The sequence below is a fragment of the Scomber japonicus genome, chromosome 8 (genome assembly GCF_027409825.1).
Source record: "Scomber japonicus isolate fScoJap1 chromosome 8, fScoJap1.pri, whole genome shotgun sequence".
Taxonomy (NCBI): Eukaryota; Metazoa; Chordata; class Actinopteri; order Scombriformes; family Scombridae; genus Scomber; species Scomber japonicus.
Genome location: NC_070585.1, coordinates 21,494,467 through 21,506,069, shown reverse-complemented (window position 1 = coordinate 21,506,069; position 11,603 = coordinate 21,494,467). Strand labels below are relative to the sequence as shown.

Below are 11,603 nucleotides of genomic sequence, written 5' to 3'. Positions count from 1 at the left end.
GGCTATCACAGGTTATAAACTAAGTGGCTGATGAAAATGAAGCCAGTTGATCCTCAGAAAATGAATCAAAGTTCAAGTAATTTCCCCCAAAAAGTTCAGGTTGTGTTAAATGTGAGAATTCCCTGTTGACAGTGAACTAAATGTTATAAAAAAGACAGAAAACACAGCTGTTTGAGGATGTGACCTTGAGCTTTTAGATAGCTGTGATGAGCATTTTCCACCATTTTATATACTCCAAAAGATAGTGGAAATAATCACCAGTTGCAACCCTATATGTTAGCATGTTTTATGAGGGAGACATTTACAAGGCTTTACCCAAAGCAGCAATTATGTCAACAAGGCTGCTGCTCCAGTGGCAAACCAGCATTGATGGATGACTCTTTTCATCCTTTTTTGTTTTTTAATGGGCGTCGTTTTCTTCTAGGAGGGAGGTGGACAGACAGACTCTTTCATTTGCCTAAAATTACATGAGATTAGAATAATAAAAAATAAATGGAGTATACTAATATAAATAAAAAAGCTCCTGCTTTTCCTGCACATACTGTTACAGATACATGTAACATGTTGCATGAATAGACAGATACTGGTCAAAGTTAACATTTTCTTCATTCTGGTGTCCACAACTGGGCTTACTAGCAGTCAGGCACTCTGCTACAGTCTGGTCAGATCAAGTTATTTTAACACGTCCATACACAATTTGACAGATTCTCAAATTGTATTGATACTCATTGTATGTTAATGAGTAAATGAGTTTTCCATGTACAGACTCATTCTTTTTGCAGATATAATATAAGATAATCAAATTTGCTTCTTGGCATGGGGCACTTAAGCAATGAATCATCATTTTATAACAGGATGTGTGGAGAAGGGAAATGCATATAAAATCTGACTTTTTTCATCTTATCCAACATGCACACGAGTCAAAAAGGAAACCAACACAGCACAGTATTGAACCATCAATTTATTATAACTATCTCTCACAATACAAGGCTAGAAGTTTCTAGCCTGATTTGCATTACAATTTATAAAATGTACAGAAATGCTCAGTATCAAAGAGACTGCAAGCTTTAAGTTCTAAACTGCAGATAGCACTACACAAAACATCTGACATACATATTTACAAAACAGATGTACTGGTGAACATCTTAAACATAAAAAAGCGTAGCTGTGAATCTTCAACTGCAGGAATTCTTGCAAAAATGGTTATGCTTCAAAAATATCCGGGTTCTGCTCGACCTGTGTTACAAAATGCTGGCGGAGGAAAAATAAAGAGCCCCAATATAAGTCTGTAGAAAGCCCACAATAAAGAGTTTGTCCCTCAGTTGGCTGAGACAGTGTGCTTTAAGAGCGTCAGGTTCTTCACACAAACGTGACTCGGGTGCGCGCCTGGTTGACCTGCCACACGTTTAGCTCCTCGTACTCCTCCAAGGCCTCCTGGAACTGGGCAGGGGTGAAACCACGCGAGACGCAACGCTGCTCCGCCTCAGACATGCGAACCACTCCGCCGGCTCCACCGCGGCCTGTCACACCCTCTGTGGCGAGCTCGCGCACCAGAGAGAAGATGACATCTGAGGGACGCTGAGTCCTATACGAAAGGGAAAGAGGTGGTTAGTTTTAGATGCTAGAAAATGTCTAGTTTATCTTTTGTTGTACAGATCACAAGATGAGGGGTCAAACTAATGCCTAAAATGGAGCAAACATGGAGTGTAAATGAAAAATGGACGTTCAACATTACTGGCTTCATATTTTAAAGTTACCCTTATGCCAATTTGAAACACTTGATGTAGGAATATGGCTCCTTTCTGCCTCCCATTGTTATAAAGAAGCCTCCGATTTACTGTAAAGCACTGAGTAGTTGGAAAAAAAAATAGTTCACACTTCACCAGCTCTAATACTGCTGAAGTGAACATGCTGCCGTGTGAACAGAGCTATATAAAAACCCTGAAGTTTTTACAGCTTCCTCCAGGATATGCAGCCACTGTTACAGGCATACAAGAAGCTAATAAAAGGGGATTTAGGTCACAAAAGACATCCGGTCACTCATGTTGTGTGGAGTGCAAGCTCACCAACTCCTCTCATTAAAAACAAGTTTGAGTTTAAAAGGCGCTAACACCAACCTTGTGGTGCCGGACTTGTCAGCTTGTAGCGAATCCTTTGACATCTCCATCAGTCTCATCCCCTCGTTGACGTCTTCCTTCTCCACAGAGTCCATCATGCGAAGGCGAGCCTGCAGGAGGGAAACATAACAGCGGGTAGAGATTGTGAGTTGGATGGAAGAAAGATCAAGTTAAAAATTATATTAGTCAAATGTAGCTTCACAGGAGATCTGTCTTGATTATGTAGGCTGCGCTGTGCCGGCACTGTCAGACCGAGACAAGTGCAATGCCCTCTGGGATGGCCGGCAATTGCCCAAGTCTCCGCCTCTCAACACCAGCTAGTCTCTCTACAGGTTGAAATCAGAACACTGGACAATGAAAATGCTAAAAAAAAAAGAAAGTTAGGAACTGAAGGCTTTACACATCAAGTTGCTACAGAGAACACATTGTTGACTTTTTCTGGCCATGGTCAGTTTTGCATGGGTTTGCACAGCTGCGCTTAACGCACACAGGCTGACTGCCCACCCTGCAAAGCTGGCCAGGACCAGACAAACCTTTCACTGCATCTCAACTTGACTGGCTGTGAAGGTGAAAAAACTCAAATCATCAGAAATGCAGAGTTCACAGATGATGGGCAGCTGTGGTGCAAACGAACACATTCTTGATGCAGCCTCAACAACTCCAGCAGCCCCCCTCCCCCTCCCATACAGGCTTTGTTGTGGCCACCATTTGCCCTCTTGTGGACATCTGTGTGCAGCACATTGCCTACCTGTCTGCCTGAAGTGCTGGTTTTGCAGTAGGTGGATGACTGCTACCTGCACAAACAGCACTTTTGACACCCAGAGGCCGAGACGATGCCGGACCATAAAACTCTCATTCAGGATACATTAACTTTTTCAATTAAGCTGTAATACAAAATACATTTCCCCCCCTCAATATTTGCTACTGCTGAGTCACTGAGAATGATGACCACATCCTCGGTGTTGCAGACTGGAGATCTTTTGTTCAGCGTGGGAAAGAAGTGCTCACATTGCAGTAGGCCAGGTTATCATCACTACCTGCACTGTAAGCACTTTAGCTCACACTGGACTAATAACGACCATATACAAGGACAAACACAATTTAATATTGATTTAGAAACTCCACCAAAACTACAACCCATCATCAACACATTTTGGTACCTTCAAATGTGTAAGAGCTCAAAATGAAACACTTGAAATTGTGTATAACTAATTAAAATGCAAGAAAATCAATTTATGTAATCACTTATAAAACCAAAAATTTTAAGAAACCAAGTGTCTGAAAGGTTTTTCGAACTGCTGTTCAAAGTGGCCTCTAAGGCTACGTTCACACTGCAGGCCTTAATGCTCAATTCCGATTTATTGCTGAAATTTGATTTTTTTGTTTGGCTGTTCATATTACACTGTGGCCTCCTGAAGTGACCCACATGCTCAGTTGATCAGTTACAACAACATCACGCACAGCACGGTGTTTACGGAAGCGGACATGTCAACAGCAACAGCTGGTGAAGTTACTGGTAGTCTTTTATGGTCTAATCGTAAAAACAGTGTATGGCAAATTTGTGAGTGGGTGATGTTAAATAGGAGGAAGAGGAGAAAGAAAATTAATACTCCAATGATGTCTTTATGCAGAACATATGCTGTTGGTGTGTGTTGCTCCTGAGTAACGGCAAAGCCACATTAAATGCGACCTGACTGTTCAGATTGCGGTCGCATTAAAAAAAAACCCTAGCTATGTATCCGATTCAGTACCACATTTGAAAGTGGCCTGAATCGGATTTGGAAATGTCAGATTCAATGCGACTTGTGCTGTTCACATTGTCAGAAACAAATCAGATATGGGTCACATTTGAGCGAACAAATCGGATTCAGGTCACTTTTAACTGCGGTGTGAACGTAGCCTAAATGTTTCCAATTTAAACCTCACAGCTGAACAGGGATGAAGTGTAATTCTCACCAGTGCTGTGGACAGACGGAGGATGGAGAGGAGGGTACGGGCAGAGGTGAAGGTGGTGTCCTTGCTGACCCGTGCCTCTTTCCTCATCTCCACATAAGCGGCAGTGATGTAATCAGCCAGCGACTCTGGGACCACGGGCTGCTTTTTCTTACACACAGCGATGTAACGCCTGGAGGGAATTATATCACATAACAGTCAAATACATATAGTACTTGTATGTGTAATATTATATAAGCAGCGCTCAATAACCTGAACTCTGTCTGGAACAATATGAGCTCCCCAGGCTAAAAATGTGTTAAGAGTTAGCAGTAAATCTGCTACATGTTTACACAAGCTTTTCTGCTACACACCTCATCAGCTTCATGTCGATGGGGGTGAAGTGAGTGGGTGGCTGGCGGCAGTGCTGGTGGACGTAGGTGATGTGTTGGGCCAGACGCAGGTCAGCATCAGCATCCGGCTTGTCCTGGATCAGCCACAGTAGGTCGAAACGGGAGAGCAGAGCAGCCGGCAGCTGGATGTTCTGCTCAATGCTCTTCCGGGGATTGTAGCGGCCGTAGGCAGGGTTGGCCGCTGCTAGAATGGAGCAACGGGCGTTGAGGGAGGTCATGATGCCAGCCTGGGGACATAAAAATTATGTTGGTTTGGATGTTTACCACCACTATTTAAAAAAAAAACACTTTAAAAAAACTTTCCTTGTGGTTGTAATGACTGATGCTAATTACCTTTGCAATGGAGATGGTTTGCTGTTCCATCACCTCATGGATTGCTGTGCGGTCAGCATCAGCCATCTTGTCAAACTCATCAATGCAGCAGATGCCCTGGTCAGCCAGCACCAAGGCTCCACCTTCCAGGGTCATCTCTCCAGTCAGAGGGTCACGCATCACTGCTGCTGTCAGACCAACACCGGATGACCCACGACCTGTTGTATACTGGCCTGAAGGAGAGATAGGGGACAGAAGAAAGGGATTAAATTAAACCTGCATGAAATAGAAGTTTGCATAGACTACATCCAGACTTAATGAACAAAGTATATCAGAAACTGGTAGAAGTTATTTCCCCTTGTTTCTCATCATAGTGTCCACAACTTGGTTTACAAGCAGCTAGACACTCTCTGCGAATGACTAGTCAGATCAAAAGTTAACATTTGACCACAGATGCCCTAATGGAAAGAAAATGCCTCACTGGATAAAAGATTAAACCAGATACGGGACTTTTCCTCCAACAAACAGGACTGTACTCACTTCGAGGAGCCAGACGGTCAATGTAGGACAACAGCTGGGACTTGGCGACTCCAGGGTCTCCCATCAGGCAGATGTTTATGTTGCCTTAAGGGAAAAGAGCCAAAACAGGAAGAGTGTAGCAGTTATTAGAAGCTTTCATAAGAGCAGATAACACAGTTTGAGATATACTGAAATGATTAAAAAACAAACTTAATTTGCTTCTGTGACAACTTTTATTTCCCTTCTAGATAAACAGATATTTGATAGTCTGTTCAGTGAAAGGCTAAAGGGGCTCAAGTCAGTGCTTACCTCTGATTTTCATGCCTTTGGGAGCCTGTTCGACTCCTCCAACCAGCAGCAGGAGCAGAGCCTTTTTTACATCTTCATGTCCGTAGATCTCTGGTGCTATGGAGCCAGCTAGTTTCTCATAAAATCCTTCATCTGCAAAAGAGAATAAGATCAGTTCAGCTTGCAGTTCGGCATCCATGTGAGTTAATGGCATTTCATTTTGTTAAAATCTAGCCGACTCCTACCTGTGATGCTGCGCAGCTCCTCTTCGGTCAGCTCGTCGTTGCCAAGCTCGTCGTCCTCCGTCTTGTTCATGAGTGTGATGCTGTGAGCTTCCATGTAAGTTTCTGACAGAAGACCCTAAAAGTACAAAAACCCAAATCAAAACGTGATGGGGTAAAACTACAGTTAAGTCTTCATAGTGATATATAGCTCAGTATCCTAAAAAATATCAAGTCAGTGTCACTTACCTGAGTTGCCTGTTTGAAACCTGTGCGCAGAAGAGGGAGGAAGACTCCGGTGATGGCGACATGGTCTCCTGGTTGGGCCAGACGTGTGTTTTCACCTCGTGCGAACACAGACATACTCCTTGGAATATTACCGACAGGCACCTGGTCACTCTGTGGGATGAAAGAAGTTGTTAATGATACAACGGAAACTTGCTCTCTCACAACAGTTCAGTAAAATATCTGCAACAGTGAGTGAGTTATAGTGAAGATCCTCACATGTTCCTGAATACGCAGCTCCTGGAATTTGACAAACTTGGAGCCTCTGGTCTGCAGGTAGAGGCGACCTCCGGATTTGTTGGTGACGCACTCTTGGCTGGGACACATGATGATGGGCATGAAGGAGGGAGACTGGATCTGAAGGACAGGATGAGGACATTATGAAGGCTTCCCAACATACAACCACTGTCACAGGAATCAAATGATAACAGGAGTGAATCCCAGTCTTACTGGTTGGTAGGTCTCCGCTCCGCACTGGTCACATGTGTACGTAGCTACGACCATCATGGGTTTGACCTCAGTGGCACGGGTCACGATGCCTCGAACGTTCACGAGATGCCCGATGCTGTCAGCTCGCACGTCACGGACCACTTTGGGTTTGGAAGTGCTGGGACATTTGAAGTATATCTCACTGTGGATGGAAGATAAAATTCATAACAATCAGTATTCAATTACACGAATCAGATTTACGACGGTTAAACAATTTTACGGAACCCTTTAAAAATAGTCTAAATTTAATTTGATAGAGATTTGATTTACTATTATTAACAAAAGGTTTACAGTTATTGTGGAATAGTAGCAGCATCAAGAGAAATTTGATTAACTTTGAATCTTATTTAAAACTTACAATCTCCGCATGAGTTCAGGCGGGTATTGGTTACGTGGGTCGCGCGTGTCTGCAGGGTCACGACCCCTCTGTTCCATCATCAGCCTGTGCTCAATGTACACGTCCAGAGAATCCTTGGCAACGACCTGATATGGAAACAATCGTTTTTCATTAATGCAGGGAAATCTGAAAAAAATTTAATTTCAATGATATGGGGATCTTTATTACGTATTATTGGAAAACTGACTAAAGACAAAATTAGTGATGAAATGACTTTACTTGTACGGTTTATTCATTACAGTTGATGTTCTAATTAAAAAACGCTTTGACTTTTACTCCTCAGCTCTACGTACATCTCTTTCTTTATACTCTGGCAGCAGCTCCTGCACAGCGTCAGCAAACAGGCCCGTGTAGCGCTTGGCATTCTCACAGATGCTCTCAACCAGCTCGGGGTCCTCCTCTGCCACATCGTCCAGGTCCACAAAGACCGACACCTGCTCCCTGTGGGCCAGCGCCACCTGTGCACACAGGCGAGTGATTAGATGAGCCACTTAACAATTACACGACCTTGTCTGCACAGATGTAGCATGATAACTCACAAAATTAGGCAAGATGTAAAAGTGCATTTTCCATTTTACTAAAGGGGAAATTCTTTTTTAGTAATTACTTTTAAGCATGTAGAGCTACAACAATTCGGACCAATATCAATTAATAAATCAGCTGGAGTCACTCATAAAGGAGGAAATAAAAGAAATAAGGTCCAAATCTGATTCAGCTTCTCAAATTACAATATTTTCTAGTTTCTTTTTTGTCTATGATAACAAACTCAATATCTTTGGGTTGTGTGCTGTTGGTTAGAACAAAACAAGACATGTAAGGTTACACCTAAGCACAACATTTTTCAATTTTCTTAAATTGCTATTCTAAAGTATTTTTGAGTTACAATAATATAACAAATCTAAATTACATACCTGAAGTCTCAATCAATAACATTACTGCTGATGGGTATTTTTATTTTTATAAAGGATTATTTTATTTTAAAAAGGTGAGCAGTTAACACTTGGTGTTCAACCGCTTTGGTTTTAGCAACAATTAGCTGAAATTTCATAGCAAAAAGAACAATGAAAATAAATAAAAAGGGAGTAGATTAGACAATAAATGTGTCTATTTTAGAGGAGCATCTGAAATTTGCTTTCATCAGCAGTTCATTTTTTTTTTAATCTATGTGTGTCAGAGTGATAGTCAAAACAATCTCATCAACAAACATCCTCATCAGGCCTACAACAAAAACAGTCAACTCTAGCAAAATAAGATCACTAAATATTTGTTTCCTATACTTACAAGTTGAGCTCCATATTTGAACACCTTCTTCCCATTGTCATCCTCTGAGTAAAACTCCTGCAGGAACCTTTTGCATTTGTCTGTTAAATAAAAAACAAACAAAAAACAAAAACATTGAGCCTCATTTTCAGAAGAGAAAAACACAGGCCTAGCAGACACTAGGTGGGGATTGTTTATTAGCTCCATATAACACAAAGAAATCATTGTGCACTGATGTTACCTTTTCATTTGTTGAAATTACAGTTAAGCTGCTTCCTCTCAAGTTTAAAAGCTATTGAAAATGGTGATTAACAAGTGGGCCTACGAGACTGGGAGCTAATTTGTTGTCCTGCGACGACCCCTTTGTTGAGTAACATGGCATCCTGTAATCTCGATGAGTCACTATTACCTACTGTACAGCACACACTGCCACTGCTGCTCTCCAACAACCAAATACCGCTCCAGTTTTGCCTACTATCACGTTTTTTTAGGGAGTGAAATTACTGACGCTACGCAGCAAAATAGCTCCAGGTTGAGAATGTAAATACAACAACAGGCGCGTTCAGTTCAGTGTCCATTTTTTTTAGGGAAAAATATCCCCCACTTCTCGAAAGAGCTGCAACTACAAACAATATTTAATTCCGCGCTACAAGAAACGAAACTAACCCGAGCGCGGTAATCAAAGTACTCCACTTACTTTGACGACGTAGTTGATAATCTGCAGCTCTGCTTTATTATTTCACTGTTCGAGGATGTTATTGTAAACAAAGCAGCACATGGCTTTTTGTGCCGCCTCACTTCGAGATCCCTCCGCGATGCCTGCGCTCTTTAAGAAATAGTCCCTGGCTGTTGTTTTCACAAACCCACGGCCAGCCATCTTCTAACATTAGCTTAGGTTAGTTAGCCGAGTAATGTTAGAGACAGTAACACCAAAACGATAGATACGTTTTAAAAAGATAATCACTAAGCGGTAAGAGGGGCGGAGGTTTCGTTTTTTTTGGGTGTTTAAGCTTAAGGTTGATGCACTCAGCACTTAGTTTGATGCTATTACATTCACGGACGATGACTCAGGCCGTTGTAAAGTTTAGATTTTAAGTGGGAAGCAAAATAATAAACAGATATATTGTTACAGAGGCTTTTTAATTGTGGTAGTTGAACTTAGAGGCTAATGTGTGGTCACCCATGGTTACCAGTTACAGATATGAATTTTAATATCAAATTAAAAAGGTTACAGATTACTAGTCACCCTATTTAAAATAGAATATGCAATGCAACTATTTCAATTACTTAACCAAATAATTTAAATTATATTTGATTACTGTTTAATTACTTTTCAAAACTAATGTCTAAATCAAGATGCATCCTTCATTAGAAAATGTATTCATTAGTTCATGTAGATTTTGTAATATAAAAATATATATTTTATGAAAAGTCAAAAGTGTGGCATGGGCTTAATTGGTACTGTGGCATAATTTAAACCCACGTTATGATTTATTTACAGAATATAAAAAAACAGCAATATATGTACTCAGTAAGATGTTAAATATTAACACAATATAGGTGAAGGTATGCAAATGTGTGATATGACTTTAGACCAAAAAACACTGTTCATCTTGACTTTAGTCTTAATCCATTTAAAAAATGACTATGAATTATTATCTTTAATGTCCTTTTATCTCAACAGTAACGTTTGATAGTCTAACTTCGGACGATCATATTTCAATTAATATTTGGTGTAACAAAATGATGTTGGCATAAAGATGAGATGATCATTATCGTTACATACACACCAACATCTATAAATGTGTTTCTGGGTCAAAGTGACTCTAAATGATGAGTAAGTCACAAATTGAGGAAAAAGCCCTCCTCCTCCTCCTGAGCCATATCTTAAAAACAATTTCAGATGGAAGCCCAAACAGTTTCATCAGTAACTTTAATTTAATTACACATACAGTTACATTTATGTAACATGTAACTAGTTATTGCCCAACACTGGTGACCAAAACATAATCCAGCCTATCGGGGTGCCCTTGAGCAAGATAAAAGTCGACTTACATGCTGTTATTTTATTAAAAAACAGTCTGGAAGTTACATTTTAAAGCGCCACTAAATGTAAACATGTGTCACTGAGCCTGTTAGCTACGACGCTAACGTATTGTTCATTTTGTATGGGGGCAGCTAGCAGCAGCGTCCCTTGGGTAGCTGATAGCAGAGAGATAGTTCAGTGGAAGAAAGTGAGATGTTTTCAGGACTTTTAAAGCGCTTGCACCTCTCCACAAGTATAAATGCTTTTTAGACGTTGTATGTGTAACAGGAGCATTTGAACGCATAATGTTAGTATTAAAGCTTTACATGCATCGTGTCGGTGTAACTAACATACATATCAATGGTTAACATTGTCTAAGTGACTTATGGTGAACATGCATAACGTTACAAGTACTCTTCTACTTCTACTCTAAATGCGTGGTGCATGACTTGAAATATTGTACCCAAATATTAAAAAGGAACAAAAACGATCATCAGCTTTCTAGAGAGATGATATATCGTGTTACTAGACCAGTCTGTTCACTCTTCTGTAACTTACTAAAGATAATGTTGGACATGTGCTTTCATAGAGGCGCCTGCTCCTTTGTTTAAGCTGATCCATCCGGGTCACCGTGTAGTCACACAGCCTCACACACAATGCTGACTTACTTTAAGAGTTAACTTAAGGCTCAAGAAAACGTTGAGCAACTTCAAGAGTGAACACCAATCCAGTGATTTATTGATCCGTACATTAAACTTTACACACGCACGCTCACATGCAGGATTTCCCGGGGTTGTGGTTTAAGGAGAGTAAGCTAAGAAGAAAAAAAGCGAGGCAACTTTATCAGATGAGTGACTGGATTGCACTATTTACTCATTCATTATGATCGTTTAGACAGGCTTATATATATCAATGCATATCATGTTATACACTCAATACATTTCCAGAGAGAACTTTAAAGCGCATATTTAGTTGTAAGTTTAGTACTTTAGGCCAACCTGTTGCTACCATGCCGTTATTATGTAAGTTAACGCGTTACCTTTCTCTGCCGCATAATCCTTACGAGCCATGGCTGCAGACGTTGACCCTCAGGTGAGAAAACTTGACCACAAAAAGCTACGGTGCAAACTGACCGAAAAATTCTGTTTAAATTCCCGGTTTAGTCACTTCACTATCACCGGACAGCAGCGTTTCATTCACTCGCAGTTTGTTCTCCCCGGTCACGGTGCAAGAAGTGGCGCGAGTCTGACGTCGCCGGCAGCCAATCAGGACGCTCCTTTCAGCGCGGGGGGACGGGCCTTCGTGGTGGCGCGAAAACTGCGGGCGATTGCGCGTCATGTGACT

The 11,603-nt window shown here is 41.1% G+C and overlaps 1 protein-coding gene across 1 annotated transcript; it reads right to left on the bottom strand.

Moving 5' to 3' along the window:
- Window positions 1-943: 943 nt before the first annotated feature.
- On the bottom strand, window positions 944-11,464 carry mcm7 (minichromosome maintenance complex component 7). Its single transcript, XM_053324281.1, has 15 exons — window positions 11,299-11,464; window positions 8,255-8,334; window positions 7,267-7,431; window positions 6,935-7,059; window positions 6,538-6,718; window positions 6,307-6,444; window positions 6,052-6,201; window positions 5,827-5,941; window positions 5,603-5,734; window positions 5,315-5,398; window positions 4,796-5,007; window positions 4,424-4,689; window positions 4,074-4,242; window positions 2,118-2,227; window positions 944-1,585 (listed from the first exon to the last, which is right to left on the bottom strand). The coding sequence occupies exons 1-15, from the start codon at window positions 11,327-11,329 to the stop codon at window positions 1,360-1,362; spliced, it is 2,184 nt and encodes a 727-aa protein (XP_053180256.1). The 5' UTR covers window positions 11,330-11,464; the 3' UTR covers window positions 944-1,359.
- Window positions 11,465-11,603: the final 139 nt, after the last annotated feature.